General features: G+C 45.1%; 1 protein-coding gene across 1 annotated transcript in view; it reads left to right on the plus strand.

Annotated features, from left to right (window-relative positions):
• Window positions 1-21015: 21015 nt before the first annotated feature.
• The window catches only part of LOC110505255 (brain-enriched guanylate kinase-associated protein-like), a 77272-nt gene continuing 74416 nt past the window's right edge, over window positions 21016-23871 (plus strand). Inside the window, exon 1 of the mRNA XM_036962250.1 lies at window positions 21016-21049. Coding sequence (XP_036818145.1) covers window positions 21016-21049 — 34 coding nt within the window. The remainder of the gene's footprint in view (window positions 21050-23871) is intronic.

Consider the following 23871-nt stretch of genomic DNA (forward strand, 5'->3'; position numbering starts at 1 on the left):
GAAATCCACTGACAGGTGTGACCACGGCCATTGTGGAACGGGTAAGGGTTGAAACTTACCTCTGGGCAGGTGTCTAGGAGCCTTGCACTGAGCGCACACTGAGCAGGAGGTAACATAAACCCTCACGTCCTTAGCTAAAGTGGGCCACCAGTACTTCTCACTAAGACAGCTCACCATCTGACCGACACCAGGATGACCAGAGGAGGGTGACGTATGGGCCCAATAGATTAGCCAGTCGCGGACAGCAGACGGAACGTACATGCGCCCAGCCGGACACTGAAGGGGAGCGGGCTCTGTATGCAACGCCTGCTCAATGCCCGAGTCCAGCTCCCACCCTACTGGTGCCACCAGGCAAGAGGCCGGGAGTAGGGGAGTGGGATCCATGGGCCGCTTCTCTGTGTCATACAGCCGGGACAATGCGTCTGCCTTAACATTTTGAGAGCCTGGCACTCTGCGCACCAGGGACACATGCTCAGCGCGTGTAGCGGAGTATATCAAGATGTCATCAATATACACCACTACACCCTGCCCATGCAGATCCCTGAAAATCTCATCTACAAAGGCTTGGAAGACTGATGGCGCATTCATCAACTCGTACGGCATGACGAGATACTCATAGTGTCCAGAGGTGGTACTGAAAGCCGTCTTCCACTCATCTCCCTCTCGGATACGCACCAGGTTGTAAGTGCTCCTGAGATCTAGTTTGGTGAAGATGCATTGACTCTATCGCTGTAGCTATGAGCGGTAGCGAGTAACTATACCTCACAGTGATCTGATTCAGACCCCGATAGTCAATACACAGGCACACAGGTCTGGACTCTCCACCGTTGTCGCACCTACGGAAACCCCTAAACACCTACCTGAGCACTCTTGCGACCACCCCGTGAGAGCCCTCTGTGGCCAAGAAACAGTGGGGTTATGACAGGCTAACCAGGGTAGGCCCAGCACCACAGGAAACGCAGGAGAGTCAAGGAGGAAGAGACTAATTCTCTCCGTATGACCCCCCTGCGTCACCATACTTACGGATTCCACTTGGTTCAGGCGGGAAAGGGGCATTCAAGAGAGACCCAGGTTGGGCTGGTGTAGGAGCTGGAAAAACTCCCTGTCTCTGCCAGCGGTCCATAGTTTGGACAATGGGGTCCATGGCAGTGCTAAGTTGGTAAAGCATTGCTGCATGCTCCTGGATGCGCTCCTCCAACTCAATGGCAGGGGTATCCTCTCCTGCTGACTCCATAGTGTGGTCAGAGATTCTGTAGGTCGGTGACGTCGACCGCCGAACAGCACCCGAACAAGGAGAGGGACCTCCGCAGACGTGACAGCGGCAGCTGTGCCAGTTGAATTTCAAGCACTTAGGTTCTGTAATAAGCTAAAGTTGACTAAGCTGTGTGTGTCCATTATTTTGTCCAAAATCAAATAACGCCTACTATGTGCCACATAAAAAACTGTCCCCCCCAAAGAGTCATTGATTATGGCACTCTAACTTTGTTTCGATGCCCACATTCCAGATGTCACATGGTATCTGTGATCAATGTCTCTGCCCCACCAAGCCAATGACCTGGAAAGCATTCTGGGCTCTGCTGTAAAACCTATATAAATAGCTACACATATTCATTACAAATACTGTCCACAGAGTGAATGCACTTGAGCTTTCTAATGCCTTTTGTAAACAGGAATAGATTATGTTTAGAATGTCAGTGGGGCCATAATGGAAGTACATCCCCAAATCCAGTTCTAACCAGCTGGGGGTTGAAACTTTGTCAGTCCTCAGCAATAGGCAGAGATCATAATGGGAAGCCAACACATCTAGGACGACCAGTGATGTAGAAGCTACAGGACAGAAAACCTGTTTTAAATCTGTCCCACTCAGCTGGCCATGGTTCAGTTGCCTGTGCCAGCAATTTCTAAGGGTGCAGCTCCAAACTCCAGCCCTCAAATGCAGAACGGATGAACAAACGGATCTGCAAAAGGATCAGCGAATGGATCATCAAAGACGGGTCGAGGGACAATGTTGAACAGGACCACAGGGGCCCTGCAGCGGCAGGAGCGCAGTTCCTGCTCCTCCACCGCCTCCTGTCCCGTCTTCTCCGGCAGGCATAGTGACCTAGAGGAGGACCCACCTTCACATTGTCCCTCCAGCCTCTCATTTCCCAACCTCCAGGGCTCCAACTTCAGCCTGTACTCGTCTATCTCCGACTCCAGCCTCCACAAATTTGTCTCCAACTCCAGCCTAACCTCGTCCGGCAAAAGACACAAGTGCTCTTTACCCAGTCTCCACTCATCCGGTCCCACCTCCAAGGGCTCTTTACCCAGCCTCCAAGGCTCCTTACCCAGCCTGAAGGGCTCCATCTCTGGGTTGAGGCACTCTTTGGCGAGCCTGGATCGCTCCAGCCCGTACCTGCGTAGCTCTAGCCTGGGTCCAAGTATCTCTAGACTCAGCCCTAGCACCAACTTGCGCAGCTCCATTCCCAGCTTGCGAAGTTCTAGTCCCAGTCTGCACAGCACCTCTAGCTCCAGCCTGTGCAGCTGCAGCTCCAGCGAGGATGACAGCTGGGACACCAACACCTGGAGCTCTGGGGCCACCTGCCTGCTGCGCACCTCTATCAAGCAGCACAGAAACAAGGTGTTCCAGGCACACGCCAGCTCACCTGGTCCTGGTGGCAGGACTGATAAGGCCAGCAACACATCTACAGAGAACGTCTACCAGACCCTGGGAAACTACAAGACTCATAGCAGAACAGACCGAGCTGAGAGCCAGGAGGGGCCAGCACAAGTGTTGAAAGTAAAATGGGATTCAACCCAAAGTCTGTCGTCATCCAGCAACCAGGGTCAGGGCAAGGTTGTAACCTTCTCAGCACAGCAGGAGCAGAAAGTAGATGAGCGGCTCAAATTCTTCCAGTTCCTGGATGAGGTCACCAACAGGGTGCTGATTCCCGGGAGTACCTGGGAGTCATTCAACCCAGTCCGACAGAGAGAACTAGCTGCAGGTGCAGCCTCCTGGTACAGCCCAATGTCTTCCTCTCTACAGACCATACAGGAACTACAAGACCCGAGGGTGGACTGTGCCAACTTGATGCATCAGTGGAGCAAGTACAGCTTACCCAGCTGTAAGGTGCTGGACCATGGAGAAGGCCTGGGGAAAGTAGGCCAGGGAGAAAGCTGTTTCTACTCAGAGCTGGAGTCCGTAGAGACGGACATTGACATTGTCAGGAGACAGGATGAACGGGAGTTTAATGGCTCCCTGGAGAGAGGGAGGGAAAGGGAGAGAAGAATTATGTGTGGCAGTCCTGAACCACCTCGAGTGAGCTTCGAGGGACTGAGAAGCCCAAGTCTGTGTCCTGTCTTGTCCTGGCCCCAAGGTTTTTCCAAATACCAATACAGGTCCACTTCTCTGCCTAGACCTGTTACTAACACAGTGAGTAGTACCCTGTAGAAAACCGTACATACACATAGTTATACATCCCTCCGGATTACAATATCTTAATTATGGTAATGAATTCTACATTTAATTTAAACAGGACTGCATCATAAAACAAATGCAAATTCTTTAGCAATGACCCTGCTGAGCAGAGCAGAGCAGAGCAGAGATCCGTTATTAAAAAACTGGGGAGCAGAAGGGACGAGATTACAGAGATGCATAATGACTTGAATCTGCAACCCCTGCTAAATTGAAATAAAAGTAACTTTACATGACAACGTTACTTCCATTAAAAGTAACTTGTTACGTTACAACGTTACTTACGTTACTAAAAACAACAAAAAACTTCAAAGATGCCTTGTGCTTGTTGGTCATTGTTATGCTATATCCTTAACACTAGAAAAGCCCACATAGGCTAAGACAATGACACGTCTTCGTGTATTCAACCTTCTAACAGTCTAATAAATACATTTCATATAGGCCTATGCCTATCACAAAAATAATAATTTAGTTGTGTTTATGAAGGTAACATGAGAATATGAAAGCAAATATATTTCAAAAAACACAATAGCATTTTCATTAGTTTATGTAACTGTGGGCTATATGTACAAAATGAAAAAACACACACAAAAAAACACCACAATTCAAGTGTAAATAAACGGTTGTGAAATCCGTTGGATGTACTGCCAAATTCTCTAAAACAATGTTGGATGTGGCTTCTGATAGAGAAATGAACATTCAATTTTCTGGCAACAGCTCTGGTGAACATTCCTGCAGTCAGTATGCCAATTGAATGCTCCCGCAAAACTTGAGATCTGTGGCATTGTGTTGTGTGGCAAAACTGCACATCTTAGAATGGCATTATATTGTCCCCCGCACAAGGTACACCTGTGTAATTATTATGCTGTTTAATCAGCTTCTTGATATGCCACACCTTTCAGGTGGATAGATTATCTTGGAAAATGAGAAATTCTCACTAACAGGGACATAAACAATTTTGCACAACATTTTAGAGAAGTAAGCTTTTTGTGCGTACGGAAAAAGGTTCTACAGCTGCACCATCGAGAGCATGGTTGCATCGCCGCTTGGTATGGCAACTGCAAGGCACTACAGAGGGTAATGCGTACGGCCACGTACATCATTGGTGCCGAGCTTCCTGCCATCCCGGACCTCTATACCAGGCAGTGTCAGAGGAAGGCCCAAACAATTGTCAAAGACTCCAGCCACCCAAGTCATAAATCGTTCTCTCTGCTACTGCATGTCAAGCGGTACCAGAGCGTCAAGCCTGGGACCAAAAGGCTCCTTAATAGCTTCTACCCACAAGCCAAAAGACTGCGAACAGTTAATCAAATGGCTACCCAGACTACTTGCATTGACCCCTTGTTTTATTTGTATAAATTCTTATTCTTTGCACTGACTCTCTTACATAGACTCAACTTTAACCACACACTCACACATACTATACTGACACTCCAACACACGCATATTGTAGGGGGAGGTATTATAAAAAAAAATTGGTGGGGGAAAAAAATAGGGAAATAATATTGTAAAAGTAATGACTTGCTCATTTGAAAAAGTAACTAAGTAACTGATTACTTAAATGAAATAACTAACGTGTTAACCTTTCTGATCTCCCCATCCCGGATCCGGGATCGTGAATACAGACTCAAGCTCATTACCATAACGCAACGTTAACTATTCATGAAAATCGCACATGAAATTAAATAAATATGCCATCTCTCAAGCGTAGCCTTTTGTAAACAACACTGTCATCTCATATTTTCAAAATAGGCTTCTCAACCATAGGAAAACAATCATTTGTGTAAAAGTAGCTAGCTAGCGTAGCATTTAGCGTTAGCATTAGCGTTAGCATCCAGCACGCAACATTTCAACAAAAACATAAAAGCCTTCAAATAAAATAATTTACCTTTGAAGAACTTCTGATGTTTTCAATGAGGAGACTCTCAGTTAGATAGCAGATGCTCAGTTTTTCCAAAAATATTCTTTGTGTATTAGAAATAGCTCCGTTTTGTACATCACATTTGGCTACCAAAAAAAAACAAAAATTCAGTCCTCAAAACGCGAACTTTTTTCCAAATTAACTCCATAATATCGACTGAAAACATGGCAAACGTTGTTTAGAATCAATCCTCAAGGTGTTTTTCACATATCTCTTCGATGATATATCGTTCGTGGAAGCATGGTTTCTCCTCTCAATCAAATGGAAAAATACTTGCACATGGCTTTGGGCACCAGTTTCGACGCAGGACACCAGGCGGACACTTGGAAAATGTAGTCTCTTATGGTCAATCTTCCAATGATATGCCTACAAATACGTCACAATGCTGCCGACATCTTGGGGAAACGGCAGAAGGTCTAAGCTTATTCCTGTCGCATTCACAGCCATATAAGGAGACATTAGAAAACAGAGCTTCAGAAATTCTGCTCATTTCCTGTTTGACGTATCATCTTGGTTTCGCCTGTAGAATGAGTTCTGGGGCACTTACAGACAAAATCTTTGCAGATTCTGAAACTTCAGAGTGTTTTCTTTCCAAAACTGTCAAGAATATGCATAGTCGAGCATCTTTTCATGACAAAATATCGCGCTTAAAACAGGAACGTTTTTTATCCAAAAATGAAATAGTGCCCCTAGAGATGCGTTACTTGTTACCACACAAATGTTATCTGAGTACTCTAACACGTTACAAGTAACGCATTACCCCACAACACTCGCCATCACCGGTGAGTAGGCTAGGCTTCAATTTATTTAGTAGCCTATAATATTTAGTCTACAAAACATGCTCTTTACATGACATAGACTGACCAGGTGAATCCAGGTGGAAGCTATGATCCCTAATTGATGTCTCCTGTTGATACACCCAAGTGGCGCAGCAGGCTAAGTCACTGCATCTCAGCGCTAGAGGCATCACTACAGACCCAAGTTTGATCCTGGGCTGTATCTCAACTGGCCATGATTGGGAGTCCCATATGGTGTCGCACAATTGGCCCAGGGTTGTCTGGGTTAGGGGAGGGTTTGGCTGGGGTAGGCTGTCATTGTAAAATAAGAATTTGTTCTTAACTGACTTGCCTACTTAAATAAAAGTTAAATAAATAATTCAAATGAAATAAATAAACTGTTAAATCCACTTCAATCAGTGTAGATGAAGGGGACAGAACAGGTTAAAGAAATATTTTTAAGCCTTAGGACAATTTAAAAAGATTGATTATGTATGTGTGCCATTCAAAGGGTGATTGGGCAAGACTAAGGATGTAAGTGCCTTTGAACGAGGTATGGTAGCAGTTGCCAGGCGCACCGGTTTGAGTGTGTCAACAATTGCAACACTGCTTGTTTTTCACGCTCAACAATTTCCTGTGTGTATCAGGAATGGTCCACCAGCCAAAGGACATCCAACTTCAAGTTTTAATGTCACATGCACAAGTACAGTGAAATACCTTTCTTGCTAACTCAAAACCCAACAATGCAATAATCAGTAACAATGTAATACTAGAAGAAAACACACAAGAAATAAGAAAAAATGTGAAGGACACAATGAGAAAGTAAGTATGCATACTATATATAGGGTCAGTTCCAATACTATATTTACAATTAGCCAGCAGCGTACCACCCTGCATACCACTGCTGGCTTGCTTCTGAAGCTGAGCAGGGTTGGTCCTGGTCAGTCCCTGGATGGGAGACCAGATGCTGCTGGAAGTGGTGTTGGAGGGCTAGTAGGAGGCACTCTTTCCTCTGGTCTAAAAAATATCCCAATGCCCCAGGCCAGTTATTGGGGTCACTGCCCTGTGTAGGGTGCTGTCTTTCGGATGGGACATTAAACGGGTGTCCTGACTCTCTGCGGTCATTAAAGATCCCATGGCACTTATCATAAGAGTATGGGTGTTAACAACAGTGTCCCGGCTAAATTCCCAATCTGGCCATCAAACCATCACAATCACCTAATAATCCCCAGTGAGGACTAAGAGGGTTTTATAAATAAGCATCAACCAGTGGGTTGCGATGGGTATACAGAGATGACCAGTTTACAGAGGAGTATAGAGTCCAGTGATGTTTTTTTTATTTTTGATTTTACCTTCCTCTCCCCTGTAACTATTCCCCAGGTTGTTGCTGCAAATGAGAATGTGTTCTCAGTCAACTTACCTGGTAGAATAACAGATGAATAAATACAATGTGTAGGGATGCTGGAGGTAGATATGTATAGGGGTAAGGTGAATAGCCAACAGGATATAAGATAAACAGAGTAGTATCAGCTTGTTTGTGTGTGTGTAGAGTCAGTATAAATGTATGTGCATTAAGAAAGTATTCAGACCACTTCACTTGAACCACATTTTGTAACATTACAGCCTTATTCTAAAATGGATTAAATAGTTCCCCCTCCCCCCTCATCAATCTACACACAATGCCCCATGATGCCAAAGCAAAAACAGGTTTTTAGAAATTTTTGCTAATTTATTACAAATAAAAAACGGAAAAAGTATTCAGACCCTTTACTCAGTACTTTGTTGAAGCACCTTTGGCAGCCTCAAGTCTTTTGGGGTATGATACTACAAGCTTGGCACACCTGTTTTTTGGGGAGTTTCTCCCATTCCTCTCTGCAGATCCTCTCCAGCTTTGTCAGGTTGGATGGGGAGCATCGCTGCACAGCTATTTTTAGGTCTCTCCAGAAATGTTTGTTCATGTTCAAGTATGGGGTCTGGCTGGTCCACGCAAGGACATTCAGAGACTTTTCACGAAGCCACCACTGCGTTGTTTTGGCTGTGTGATAAGGGTAGTTGTCCTGTTGGAAGGTGAACCTTCGCGCCAGTGTGAGGTCCTGAGCGCTCTGGAGTAGGTTTTCATCAAGAATCTCTCTGTACTTTGCTCCGATCATCTTTCCCTCTATCCTGACTAGTCTCCCAGTCGCTGCCGCTGAAAAACTTACCCACAGCATGATGCTGCCACCACCATGCTTCACTGTAGGGATGGTTCCAGGTTTCCTCCAGATGTGATGCTTGGCATTTAGGCCAAAGAGTTGAATTTTGGTTTCATCAGACAAGAGAATCTTGTTTCTCATGGTCTGAGAGTCCTTAAGGTGCCTTTTGGCAAACTCCAAGCAGGCTATCATGTGCCTTTTACAAAGGAGTGGCTTCCGTCTGGCCACTCTACCACAAAGGCCTGATTGATGGAGTTTTTTTTCTCCCTTCTAAACTGTGAGCAGCCATAGCAATATAAATACTGGTGATGGTTATGGTCTTTGGCATATGTCGAAAAATATACATCGGCTTTATTCACAACCCCTCTCACTCACTGTCCATGCTGAGAATAAACATGGCTGCTTTGACAGATGGTTTAAAAACACATTTCACAATTCTACCTGCCTGTGAAGGTACCCAACATAAATAATTCACAATCCTCTTTCTTTGGCTTGGCTCTAGCATTGCTGCTTCTGAAATGCCATTAACAACAGTGGTCTCTAAGTGCACTAGGGTAGTAGTATAGGCTATTATACAATGGGTGGGTCTAATCCTGAATGCTGATTGGTTAAAACCGCATTCCAGCTGTTACCACTATCTAAATCTATGATCTTAAAATGCCTATTTACTCTGGTCCAGCTGACTGCGCAATACATCTCACATTTCTTTTAGACTAAAATGTCGTTTTCAACAGTGGATATTTGTATAAACCTTGCTCTCTGTCTCTACCGAAATTTGCAGCATTGTTTCACTATTCAAATTTGATCTCCAGCTAGACAGACAGGTAGGCAGCTTCTCTCAGCCAGTCGAAATCATGAATCGGCATCATTTTTATGGATATACACAAAGAACAATCAATAGAAAACAGGTAAAACTAAACAAAGTGCAGCTACTTTGAAGTCGTTCCAATTTCAGTTTGGAGTGATAGTGTTTGGAGTGATAGTGTTAGTTTTGTTGTTGGCTAGCTCTCAAGCAACAGTGTCCATTTTCTATGCCAAGTCATTGCAAAAATTACAGACAAACAAGAAACTACAAGTAATCTAGTAAAAACCATAGAATTCACAAGAGTATAACAAAATCAAAAACAGAAAATTAAAAACATTGACAGGTCAGGGAATCAGTCTCAAGATCATTCATCAGTGATTTAAAAAATACCAATCTGGACAAATTCTTCCAGTTTAAAAGTATTTTGTAAGGCATTCCAAGACGATGGCGCAGAGTACATAAAAGCCCTTTTACCAAATTCAGTTCGGATATTTGGAACAGTTAGCAGGATAAAGTCCAGCGAAAGAAGAGAGTATCCACCACATTTATGAACAATAAAAATGCCCAAATAAAAAGGTAGTAAAACCCCAAATGGCTTTGTAAATAAAAGTATACCAGTGCCTGAACCCATGAGTGACCAGCCAACCCTGGTATACAAAGTGCAGTGGTGCGTAAGAATTTTGTAGTATAAAATAAATCTCAAAGTGCCAATTGATCTCAAACACTGAGCGGAAGCATTCATATATAAAATATTGTGATAACATGCGTCTTGGTGAGAGGTGTAGGAGTCAGGCGCAGGAGAGCAGGGATGTCTGAGAAGCGTGTTTAATAATATAGTCCACCAATACAAAACGGCACAGACAAAAATCCCCAAACTATGCTCTCGAATACTCAGAAACTCGTGCAAACGCACGGAGGAACAAACACAGTTCTGACACTTTACATGCACGTGCGTAATAGCGAAAAAACAACAAACATCAAATACAATCGAGCGCAATACACACAAGTCTAATCCTGCACGAATTACGGCAGGTAACAGGTGCCCTATATACCTACAGAAATCAAAGCAATTGAAAACCAGGTGCGAAAAGGAACACAGACAAAACAACCAGAAAAAGAAAAAGGGATCGGTAGCGGCCAGTAGACCGGCGACGCTCGAACAGGGAGAGGACTTAGCTTCGGTAGAAGTTGTGACAGTACCCCCTCTGGGCAGGTGCCTAGGAGCCTTGCACTGAGCGCACACTGAGCAGGAGGACACATAAACCCTCACGTCCTTGGCTAAAGTGGGCCACCAGTAATTCCCACTAAGCCATCGCACCGTCCTCCCGATCTCCGGGTGACCAGAGGAGGGGGATGTGTGAGCCCACCAAATTAACCTGTCTCTAACCTCCAGCGGAACATACACCCGTCCCGCTGGACACTGTGGTGGAGTGGGCTCAGCACGCGATGCTCGCTCAATGTCTGCGTCCACCTCCCACCTTACACGTGCCACTAGACAAGAAGCCGGGAGGATGGGCGCAGGATCAATGGCCGCTCCTCCGTATCATATAGTCGGGACAGTGCGTCTGCCTTAGTGTTCTGGGAGTCTGGTCTATAGGAGATGGTAAACCTAAATCGGGTGAAAAACATGGCCCACCTTGCCTGACGAGGGTTCAGTCTCCTCGCTGCCCGAATGTACTCTAGATTACGGTGGTCAGTCCAGATGAGGAAAGGGTGTTGGGCCCCCTCAAGCCAATGTCTCCACACCTTCAGGGCTCTGACAACAGCTAGCAGCTCCTGATCCCCCACATCATAGTTTCGGTGGCGCACCCGAGCGCCGGATGCGCCAGCACGGGAGCCGAGGTAAAAAGAGCATTGCAGCACGGCTGCAATGCGGTCATCCTCCATCACCAACCCCGATGTGGAAATGCGATATCCAAGGAAGGAGACGGCCTGTTGGAAGAACAAGCATTTCTCAGCCTTACAGGTCATGCTCCAACAGTCGCCCAAGTACCCTGCGCTCCAGAGACACATGCGCGGCCCGTGTAGCGGAATAGACCAGAATATCATCGATGTAAACCACCACACCCTGACCGTGCAGGTCCCCGAGAATCTCATCCACAAAAGAATGGAAGAATGCTGGAGCATTCTTCAACCCGTACGGCGTGACGAAGTACTCATAATGGCCGGATGTGGTACTAAACGCCGTCTTCCACTCATCTCCCTTCCGGATACGCACCAAGTTATATGCACTCCTGAGATCCAGTTTTGTGAAAAACTGTGCTCCGTGAAATGACTCAATTGCTGTGGCAATGAGAGGTAGCGGGTAACTATACCCCACTGTGATGGAATTTAGACCTCTATGGTCAATGCACGGACACAGACCACCCTCCTTCTTCTTCACAAAAAAGAAACTTGAGGAGGCAGGTGAGATGGAGGGCCGAATGAACCCCTGCCCCAGAGATTCCGATATGTATGTCTTCATAGCCACCGTCTCCTCCTGTGACAGGGGATACACGTGACTCCTGGGAAGTGCAGCGCCTACCAGGAGATTTATCGCACAATCCCCTCGTCGATGAGGTTGTAATTGGGTTGCCTTCTTTTTACAGGAAGCGATAGCCAAATCGGCATATTCTGAGGGAATGTGCACGGTGGAGACTTGGTCTGGACTCTCCACCGTTGTAGCACCGATGGAAACTCCTACACACCTGCCTGAGCACTCCTCCAACCACCTTTGTAGAGCCCTCTGTTGCCACGAAATCCTGGGGTTGTGACGGGCCAACCAGGGGATCCCCAACACCAACGGAAACGCAGGAGAATCAATGAGGAAGAGACTAATTCTCTCCTCATGACCCTCCTGCATAACCATACCCAGTGGAGCCGTGGCCTCCCTGACTAGCCCTGACCCTAATGGTTGGCTATCTAAGGCGTGCACTGGGAAGGGTTTGTCCAGCTGAACAAGGGGAATCCCTAACCTGTTCGCTAAACCGCGGTCAATAAAATTCCCCGCCGCGCCTGAATCTACTAGCGCCTTATGCCGGGAAAGAGGGGAAAATTCAGGAAAAACAATCCATACATACATGTGACCAACAGGGGGCTCTGGGTGAGCCTGGTGCCGACTCACCTGAGGTGTCCGGGCAGTGCTCGAATTACGGCAGGTAACAGGTGCCCTATATACCCACAGAAATCAAAGCAATTGAAAACCAGGTGTGAAAAGGAACACAGACAAAACAACCAGAAAAAGAAAAAGGGATCGGTAGCGGCTAGTAGACCTGCGACACCGAGCGCCGAGCGCCGCCCGAACAGGGAGAGGAGTTAGCTTCGGTAGAAGTCGTGACAAATATCCCCATAGTCTAGTAAAGGCAGAAATATAGCTGATACTCTCCGCCTTCTGGCTTCAAATGAAAAACAGGCCTTATTCCTAAAATAAAATCCCAATTTCAGCTTAAATTGTTTTGTAAATTGAATATGCAATTTAAAAGAGGCCGTCATCAATTTAAATTCCAAGATATTTATGAAGTTACAACCTCAATCTCCTTGGCCTGACAGGTAGTAATAGGTGAAAGGTTCAGAGGTCTATTTCCTGCTTTAGAAAACACCATTAGTTTAGTTGTGTCAGTATTGAGGATAAGCTTCAATTGACACAAGGTATGTTGAACAGTATAAAAAGCAGTTTGCAAGTTCTGGAAAGCTTTTGTAAGAGACGAGGCAATTACGGTAAATAACAGTATCAAATCAAATCAAATCAAATTTATTTATATAGCCCTTCGTACATCAGCTGATATCTCAAAGTGCTGTACAGAAACCCAGCCTAAAACCCCAAACAGCAAGCAATGCAGGTGTAGAAGCACGGTGGCTAGGAAAAACTCCCTAGAAAGGCCAAAACCTAGGAAGAAACCTAGAGAGGAACCAGGCTATGTGGGGTGGCCAGTCCTCTTCTGGCTGTGCCGGGTGGAGATTATAACAGAACATGGCCAAGATGTTCAAATGTTCATAAATGACCAGCATGGTCGAATAATAATAAGGCAGAACAGTTTAAACTGGAGCAGCTGCACGGTCAGGTGGACTGGGGACAGCAAGGAGTCATCATGTCAGGTATTCCTGGGGCATGGTCCTAGGGCTCAGGTCCTCCGAGAGAGAGAAAGAAAGAGAGAAGGAGAGAATTAGAGAACGCACACTTAGATTCACACAGGACACCGAATAGGACAGGAGAAGAACTCCAGATATAACAAACTGACCCTAGCCCCCCGACACATAAACTACTGCAGCATAAATACTGGAGGCTGAGACAGGAGGGGTCAGGAGACACTGTGGCCCCATCCGAGGACACCCCCGGACAGGGCCAAACAGGAAGGATATAACCCCACCCACTTTGCCAAAGCACAGCCTCCACACCACTAGAGGGATATCTTCAATCACCAACTTACCATCCTGAGACAAGGCTGAGTATAGCCCACAAAGACCTCCACCACGGCACAACCCAAGGGGGGGGGCAACCCAGACAGGATGACCACATCAGTGAATCAACCCACTCAGGTGACGCACCCCCTCCAGGGACGGCATGAGAGAGCCCCAGTAAGCCAGTGACTCAGCCCCTGTAATAGGGTTAAAGGCAGAGAATCCCAGTGGAAAGAGGGGAACCGGCCAGGCAGAGACAGCAAGGGCGGTTCGTTGCCAGACTACACTCAATCATATGGCCCACTGAAGAGATGAGTCTTCAGTAGAGACTTAAAGGTTGAGACCGAGTTTGCGTCTCTGACATGGGTAGGCAGACCGTTCCATAAAAATGGAGCTCTATAGGAGAAAGCCCTGCCTCCAGTTTGCTTAGAAATTCTAGGGACAATTAGGAGGCCTGCGTCTTGTGACCGTAGCGTACGTGTAGGTATGTACGGCAGGACCAAATCAGAGAGATAGGTATAGGAGCAAGCCCATGTAATGCTTTGTAGGTTAGCAGTAAAACCTTGAAATCAGCCCTTGCTTTGACAGTATCATCAGCATAAAAATTTTATTGCGCATTTTGGACATTAATCTTAATCTTACTTCAGTCTCATCTGAAAGTTGTAAATTCTTCTTATCTGCAAGAACCCTGGCTAACAATTTGAATCAGCAATACAAAATTGGGTTTAATCATTTATTTACTAAATACCTAACTAATCACACAGACACATAATTAAATCATAACTTGATTACAAATTACGTCATAAAGGAAAACGTCCCTAGCGGGCGGAACAGATATGACAGCTTGTTACACAAAGGAAAAGGGGCTGGGTTGAGTGAAAGAGCGGGACACTGAGGAACAATGGGAAAAAGCTGTGCTATCGTAAATACAGTATCTTATGCATTCTAAATTACCGCCCATTTGGAAAAGGAAAATGCAATAAATATTTACTCTGAGCTGCGCTTCAGTAGGTTGGAGGTAGATGGAAGACCATGTTGCCAAACCGAATCCTCTGTCCTTTGAAGAATGTCTCAGTTGGTCACTTGGATAAATTGTAGTAACGTCGTTGTGTGATAGACGGGATACTCTGTCTGTTCCTTCCTAACCTGCGTTTGCAGCTGTGGTCGCTAACTCAACAGCTAGGAGGTATCACTTCTGTAGTGAATAAGAGTTGAAAAGTTCATACCATTCGCAACCAAAGCTCATGCTGATGTTGGCTTCATTCTGTAGTTATCATCTGAACCATTCTGACATAGGACTGTCACCCTCATATCCTCGGAACAGGAAGCTCTATTGTCGTCAAGGCTTTATATAAGAAGGGAGAAGAGGGCGTGTTTGAAAAGTTTTATAGCCCATGTTCCTTCACAGAGGCGGGCCACTGAGTGAGCAGCCCTAACTTATGAAAATTAACATCTCTCATTTTAGAAGCTAAAATCACATTTCATCCTGTCACAAATAATTTCATCTTCAAACATTTAAATTGAACAACAATTCCATGTGAATCCGATAACTCTGATGTGTAGACTTTCCACTGTAGAGTTTATGTAATCTTATCATTGATGAGAATGTCTAAGATGACAACCGAACTGACATCATATTCATTAAGTACCACCGCATATGTTCAATTGTTCGATTACCAGAATATAGTTCATTTCCCCCCACATTCTGACGTTCCCAGAATCTCTATGTTAACCAAGAGTTTTGCGAATGTAACCTTATAGTAGGGTAGAGAGAGGAAAAAGGGGGAAGAGGTATTTATGACTGTCATAACCCAACCCCCCAGGCCAACGTCATGACAGTTGATTGTGAAGCCCTTTTTGTGCAAAGCAATGATGACGGCACGTGTTTCCTTGCAGGTAACCGTGGTTGACAGAGGAAGAACAATGATTCCAAGCACCACCCTCCTTTTGAAGCTTCCAGTCTGTTATTCAAACTCAATCAGCATGACAGAGTGATCTCCAGCCTTGTCCTCATCAACACTCACACCTGTGTTAACGAGAGAATCACTGACAGGATGTCAGCTGGTCCTTTTGTGGCAGGGAATGCAAAAATATTCTTAGAAATATTTAACCTCCACACATTAACATTAGTCCAATACCTCAAATGAAAGATAAACACCTTGTTCATCTACCCAGCGTGTCAGATTTTTAAAATGTTTTACGGCAAAAACATAGCACATATTTATGTTAGACCACCACAAAAACACAGACAATATGCAGCCATTTTGTAGAACAAAAGATACAATCACAAAAGCAGGATTAAAAGAAAAATCATTCACTAACCTTTTGAAAATCTTCATCAGATGACAGTAATACGACATGTTACGCAGTACATTTATGTTTTGTTCGATAATATGCATTTTATATCCATAAATCTCGGTTTACATTGACGCCATGTTCAGAAAATTCTCCAAAATGTCCGGAGAAATTTTAGAAAGCTACGCCAGATAACAGAAATACTCATCATAAACTTTGACTAAAGATACATGTTCTACATATAATTAGAAAGATACACTGGTTCTTAATGCAACCGCTGTGTCACATTTTTTTTTTACGTTACGGAATTAGTTTTCCATGCAATAATCTGAGACGGCGCTCAGACGTAACAATATTTCTCCGCTATGTTGGAGTCAACAGAAATACAAAATTACAACGTAAATATTCCCTTACCTTTGATTGTCTTCGATCAGAATGTAGTGGAAGGAGTCCTACTTCAACGATAAATCGTTTTGTTTCATAATGTTCAATTCTAGTGTCCATGTAGTAGCATCTGCTAACACTTTAAGCTCAAATGCCCCCAAAATTACTTCTGGTCCAGAATAATTGTGCATCAAAACTTCCAAATTACATATTACAGGTCGACGAAACTGGTCAAACTAAGTGCAGAATCAATCTTTAGGATGTTATAATCATACAGATCGAATATCATTCCAACCGGGACATCCATGTTCGTCTGAGGCTGATTGGAAATAAGGAAGCACTCTTCCCCAAGCGCGCCTTTCACGCACATGAAAATCCTTGCAACACTTACAGTTTCTCAACCCATTAGGTCAAAGTTCACAGCATATGCTCCATTCCAAGTTCTACTGAATGAGGACATCTAGTGGAAGACATAGGAAGTGTTTCCAGATCCAACCACCAGAGCTTGAAGACTCTTTTCACCAGGGAAGAGACACTTCAGGTCAATGAACTTCCCGTTAGAATCACACGAGTGCAATCCCTGGGTTGTTCCTCTCATTGTTTCAGTGCTGGGCAGGGGTGTGTGTGTCAGTGCTGGGTTGGTCATGGTGTGTGTCGATGGGAGGGGGACAAAGTGTGTGTGTGTGATGGGAGGAAGAGGGAGAGGGGGTGGCTGTTTGGCCGGGCTGGTGGCTGATGACCTTTTCCTTCAGCTCTCTCTGTTAGTGATGCAGGTGGCTGTGGTAGTCAGCATCTCTCTCAGCGACAGCACTTCCATTCTGAGGCCCTGGTTGTCCTCCTCCAGTTCTCTCATGGCGGACTATAGCTCCCGAATCTTACTCTGTTGCTGTTTCATGTGAGATACCGGACTGGTCTTCTCCTCTGTCGGCTGCTGACTGCCTCTGTTCTCCTTTAGGCAAGTCAAGGATTTCCCTCAATGCAGCAAAGTCTCTTTCTAAAACAGACTGTCAATGAGCAATTTGATGTTGGATGAGAGTCTTGGAGAGACAGGGCTGCTGTCAGAGCTTGGAACGGTGTTCTCCTGGGTTTTGGTCTGTGGAGAGGCTTCTTGCTCCTTTGCTTCTTCTCTGAGGCAATGGAAGTCTTCCTGGAACTTCCTCAGGCTGCTTTCTGACCCATGATGGTGCCGTTATGGTAGATGTTAAAGGTGAAGCACAGGCCGTTTCCATCATTGTCCTCGTTGATTGTTATCTGTTTTTCCAATACCATTCTTTCTGTTTTGGGTATTTTGTGGACAAGGCAGTGTGGAAGGCTGTGGTGCTCTCCCTGTGAAATAAGAGATTTTATGTTTTTTCAGATCTATTATTGAGAAGCTTGCCACCAAGGTCTCGGGTAACTCTCTCTCTACTTTACTTTCAAAGTTTTTCTTTGTCCTGGAAGAGCAGACATCTGTAGGGTACATCATCTCCAATTATATTTTCTCTTAGTCATTTATTTTGTAGTTCTTTTCCAAGCTTTTTCAGCTTTTTATGGCTCTGTTTTTATCTCAGTTCAGTCTTTCTACTGCAACAGCACCCCCAAAAACTTTAGCAAAATCAGCAGGTAATTTTCAACTTCAATTAAAAAAGAAAAGTAAAAGTAGTTGATCTCTCTCTCGTTACCCATGGCCACAGGGGTACCAGGTCCCATTCTTGTTTTATCTTACTGTAAATGTGTCATTTTCCTCTCCTCTCTGTCTGTCTCTCTCTCAATGTCTCAATGCTGATATGGAGTGTGTAAGTGAGAGACACTTCTAACACTGAAAAGTGGCTCGTTAAAGATACTAGACAGAGTGCCTCAGCTCAGTAACAACCGGGATAAAAACAGATTTTCCATCTAATCTTTTAATTTCTTTCCCCTTTTATCTATCCCCCCTAGGCTTCTTCTGATGGAGAGATGTATGACATGAGGTAGGCTACTTTCACTTTTCAACCTCTGTGCTAATGTGCTGAAACACCACAAACCCCTCCTCTCTCTCCCTCCCACTCATCTCTCCCCCTCCTGCTTCATTCAGCTTTGAGGTCCCTCCTGCATGCTGTATTCAGTCAGCATTGGTGGAGGGCTTATTTCTCAATGCATGCTGCTACTGCTCAGAGTTCCAGATGCACAGACCTATTAACATTGTCATCGTACTGAGATGAAAATGTGATGTTAAACATATAAACGGTAAGCAGAGGAGATTGAGGGAAGCATGCGGTCATGAGTGGGTGTGCTGTTTGTGTGTGTGAGTGTGTAAGAGAAAGCTGCCGTACAATTTACACATAATGATTGTGAATTCTTTGCTGTAGTCATTTTTATTTGCCTTGTTGTGCTTTGCCTTGTTGCTATTCTGACACTGTGAAAATTTAACCATTGACTGAGTGGTGAGATGATCAAGGTAAATTGTCAGGCATATTATGAGGCGGAAGCACATAATTCTATGTTTGTAGAATGCATGAAATACAGGAAGTGGACTTGCATGTGTATTTATTCATGCCGTGTGTTGTTGAGAGATCTTACAGTTAGTTTGATAATGGATATGGGTAATAGTGGTGTTAACACTTCTGTATGTCAATTATTTTTACCTTTGCCCATTAAGGTTATTTGTATCATGAATGAAATTGAACTAGGAATTATGGTACGCTAAGCATTTTATCTGTCATTTAGAGACACTTCCCTAGCTTTACAAAAATGGCACCACAGAAAGAGAGAATATGATGACATGAAACTAAGTTGTTATCCTCACTTGAAACTTTATGTCCAAAACCATGACGATAAGGCTTTGCCAAGCATGGGAGATTGGAGAAGATTTGATTTAGCACAACGCTGAGTGATTTAGAACGCTATTTCCAGATATTGCTCTCAAACGCCTTGATAATGTTGTCGTCAGCATAATGGGACCATTACATTCTTGGAGGTAATTGCCTTCCCCTTAATACTTAACCCCGAGGTAGAAAATGCATTTAGGAGAAGGTGCCGATTTTGCTGTTGAGTGATTCCTCACAAAACCCTGACAAAAAATGATCATGATTTGGGGAACTTTTACAAAATATAATCCATATAATAGTCCTTTGGATAAAAGATTGTTGACATATATTTGACATTTGTATCTAAAAGCATAACTGATGAATCATTTATCAAAGTTGGCATATTTATTACATTCTGGCCTTACCCAGGCCTCCTTTAAGACTCCATAATGTATAGTCTGTAGATGCTACAAAGCAAACATTGGTGTCATATAAAGCTTCTATAGCACTCATACACAGTGCTCACTTCAGCTAGGCATGAAGGGATACTGTGTAATGTTGATATATTACTGGCAGGCTACAGATATGCTGCTGATAGTCTAAATATGGATTGTTGAGCATCTATCGATGGACTATAGACTACCTTGTTGGAAATTATGAGATATACTGTTGAGATGCTACTGAAAGGTTAAAGACATATTGCTGAAATGCTGCTTAGTCTACAGATGGTTTGTTGAACATCTGTAGATGGACTACAGACACTTTCTTGTTGACAGTCAACAGACATGTTTCTGATGGTCTGTAGATTATTTGGATAGTCCATCTGTAGATGCTCTACAAACTAACTGTTATTCCACCTACTACTGGCCAGCTTGCTTCTCTCGTTAAGTACACCAAACATTCACTTGTTTTTATTGGCTAATCTGACCAGATACACCTCACAGGGGCTATGGCCAAAACAGAGTCAAGATTGAAGAAACAACGCTGTTCACACGGTTGTCTTAGGCTAAGGTGAACACTAGCTAGCTAACATCAAAAGCCTCATGGCTAAGCTTCAACTAGCAAAACCCGGTTAAGAAATGCTTCTCCCCAGAGTTATTATGACCCCACTGTACCCAATGGGAAACAAACATGCTCAGGCAGCTCCTCTACAAGTCCTGCGAGTGTTGTAAAGATTTTTCAGCGTACCGGCCTGTGCTGAGCTTAAGTACTGCTACGAGTCCTCACAGCTAACGCCAGCTAGCTACCCACATCTGGCTATTGCTAGCTTTGCTCTCGTATTAAGTTTGCCTAGCATTGAGTTGCTTTGTGCCTACTAAGTGAACCAGCCCCACTTTGCAGTGATCTGGTCCGTGACACAGATTATAACAGGCTAGCTAACGCGACATGGCTGGTTCTACCACTGCTAACCTATGCTAGACGTTTTTGTGCTTACTTACCCAAGTGCCATCCTCTCCCCTCAGCACCTTTTTTAGGTTCAAGCCAAGGCTGGATGAGTAAATGTCAGTCGCCATCAAGCCCTGTCCGCACTCCATGCCTGCAGCACTTTGCCTCCAGAAATATATCCCTCTCTTTCCCCTTGAAACAAGGGGCAGAGTGTCGTGTTATTTTGATAAAAGTGGCTGTCTTTGATGCCACCAGAGGTTGCAGCCAAACTACTTCTGGTGAGCGGGAGTCATCAGGCTTGTGGACAGCTTTTTCTCATAGCAGAGAATTTACATGCTTTTTAAATGTTATATTTGACCTTTATTTAACTAGGCAAGTCATTTAAGAACAAAATCTTATTTTCAATGACTGCCTAGGAACAGTGAGTTAACTACCTTATTCAGGGGAAGAACGACAGATTTTACTTTGTTAGCTCGGGGATTCGATCTTGCAGCCTTTCGGTTACTAGTCCAACGCTCTAACCACAAGGCTATGCTGTTATGCCCTAAGTGCTGTCTAATATTACGAGGGGATACAAGCTTCAGTTCGCTATGAAATCAATGATATTTCTTCTGGTTTCTATTTTCAATCGCCAACATCGACTCGACAAAAGTCGCCTACATGCAGCTGAAGTGTGACATGCGCAAGAAAGAAGGTGAAGCCTTCAACTTCTGCCTGCCCCGCAGACCCGGGCCCTGTGGCAGCCCGTTGGTTCCTGCATCTCGCCCCAACCTCACAACTGGGAGAGGGCAACAATCTGGCCTTGGGTAATTAAGGTCCCCGGCAATGCAACAGTATGCCAAGGCTCAGGCTAGGCCCCTGTAAGGAAGCAGCATCAGGGTTCCGCAGCAGGGTTCCATCCTTGTAACCCTCCTAAGTGAGGTAAGTAGGTAGCGGCCAACCTAGGACGCAGCCCTGGAGTCTGAAGAGGATAGCATTCAGAGCTCCCTTCCGTGTTCACATGTGACCATCCCTCCCCACAACTGCCTCCCTCCCTCAGGCTCTATCCTCAGTGCAGATGTCAGCATGTCAAAATCAAATAAAATGTTTTTTGTCACATGCTTTGTAAACAACAAGTGTAGAGTCTCACCAACACACGAAGCAGAACGGCAATATGTATTTCGCCATCCACTGTAGCCCTTTCCCCTTGCCTATGGCCTTTTTTCCTCACTGTTAATGCGCAAGCAATCACTGTCAAGTCAAATCAAATCAAATCAAATTTTATTTGTCACATACACATGGTTAGCAGATGTTAATGCGAGTGTAGCGAAATGCTTGTGCTTCTGGTTCCGACAATGCAGTAATAACCAACAAGTAATCTAACTAACAATTCCAAAACTACTGTCTTATACACAGTGTAAGGGGATAAGGAATATGTACATAAGGATATATGAATGAGTGATGGTACAGAGCAGCATAGGCAGGATACAGTAGATGGTATCGAGTACAGTATATACATGAGGTGAGTGGCATAGTTAAAGTGGCTAGTGATACATGTGTTACATAAAGATGCAGTCGATGATATAGAGTACAGTATATACGTATGCATATGAGATGAATAATGTAGGGTAAGTAACATTATATAAGGTAGCATTGTTTAAAGTGGCTAGTGATATATTTACATAATTTCCATCAATTCCCATTATTAAAGTGGCTGGAGTTGAGTCAGTGTCAGTGTCAGTGTGTTGGCAGCAGCCACTCAATGTTAGTGGTGGCTGTTTAACAGTCTGATGGCCTTGAGATAGAAGCTGTTTTTCAGTCTCTCGGTCCCAGCTTTGATGCACCTGTACTGACCTCGCCTTCTGGATGATAGCGGGGTGAACAGGCAGTGGCTCGGGTGGTTGATGTCCTTGATGATCTTTATGGCCTTCCTGTAACATCGGGTGGTGTAGGTGTCCTGGAGGGCAGGTAGTTTGCCCCCGGTGATGCGTTGTGAAGACCTCAATACCCTCTGGAGAGCCTTACGGTTGTGGGCGGAGCAGTTGCCGTACCAGGCGGTGATACAGCCCGCCAGGATGCTCTCGATTGTGCATCTGTAGAAGTTTGTGAGTGCTTTTGGTGACAAACCGAATTTCTTCAGCCTCCTGAGGTTAAAGAGGCGCTGCTGTGCCTTCTTCACGATGCTGTCTGTGTGAGTGGACCAATTCAGTTTGTCTGTGATGTGTATGCCGAGGAACTTAAAACTTGCTACCCTCTCCACTACTGTTCCATCTATGTGGATAGGGGGGTGTTCCCTCTGCTGTTTCCTGAAGTCCATAATCATCTCCTTAGTTTTGTTGACGTTGAGTGTGAGGTTATTTTCCTGACACCACACTCCGAGGGCCCTCACCTCCTCCCTGTATGCCGTCTCGTCGTTGTTGGTAATCAAGCCTACCACTGTTGTGTCGTCCGCAAACTTGATGATTGAGTTGGAGGCGTGCGTGGCCACGCAGTCGTGGGTGAACAGGGAGTACAGGAGAGGGCTCAGAACGCACCCTTGTGGGGCCCCAGTGTTGAGGATCAGCGGGGTGGAGATGTTGTTGCCTACCCTCACCACCTGGGGGCGGCCCGTCAGGAAGTCCAGAACCCAGTTGCACAGGGCGGGGTCGAGACCCAGGGTCTCGAGCTTGATGACGAGCTTGGAGGGTACTATGGTGTTGAATGCCGAGCTGTAGTCGATGAACAGCATTCTCACATAGGTATTCCTCTTGTCCAGATGGGTTAGGGCAGTGTGCAGTGTGGTTGAGATTGCATCGTCTGTGGACCTATTTGGGCGGTAAGCAAATTGGAGTGGGTCTAGGGTGTCGGGTAGGGTGGAGGTGATATGGTCCTTGACTAGTCTCTCAAAGCACTTCATGATGACGGAAGTGAGTGCTACGGGGCGGTAGTCGTTTAGCTCAGTTACCTTAGCTTTCTTGGGAACAGGAACAATGGTGGCCCTCTTGAAGCATGTGGGAACAGCAGACTGGTATAGGGATTGATTGAATATGTCCGTAAACACACCGGCCAGCTGGTCTGCGCGTGCTCTGAGGGCGCGGCTGGGGATGCCGTCTGGGCCTGCAGCCTTGCGAGGGTTAACACGCTTAAATGTCTTACTCACCTCGGCTGCAGTGAAGGAGAGTCCGCATGTTTTCGTTGCAGGCCGTGTCAGTGGCACTGTATTGTCCTCAAAGCGGTCAAAAAAGTTATTTAGTCTGCCTGGGAGCAGGACATCCTGGTCCGTGATTGGGCTGGATTTCTTCTTGTAGTCCGTGATTGACTGTCGACCCTGCCACATGCCTCTTGTGTCTGAGCCGTTGAATTGAGATTCTACTTTGTCTCTGTACTGACGCTTAGCTTGTTTGATAGCCTTGCGGAGGGAATAGCTGCTCTGTTTGTATTCGGTCATGTTACCAGTCACCTTGCCCTGATTAAAAGCAGTGGTTCGCGCTTTCAGTTTCACGCGAATGCTGGTTAGGTTTCTGGTTAGGGAATGTTTTAATCGTTGCTATGGGAACG

The sequence above is a fragment of the Oncorhynchus mykiss genome, chromosome 25 (genome assembly GCF_013265735.2).
Source record: "Oncorhynchus mykiss isolate Arlee chromosome 25, USDA_OmykA_1.1, whole genome shotgun sequence".
Taxonomy (NCBI): Eukaryota; Metazoa; Chordata; class Actinopteri; order Salmoniformes; family Salmonidae; genus Oncorhynchus; species Oncorhynchus mykiss.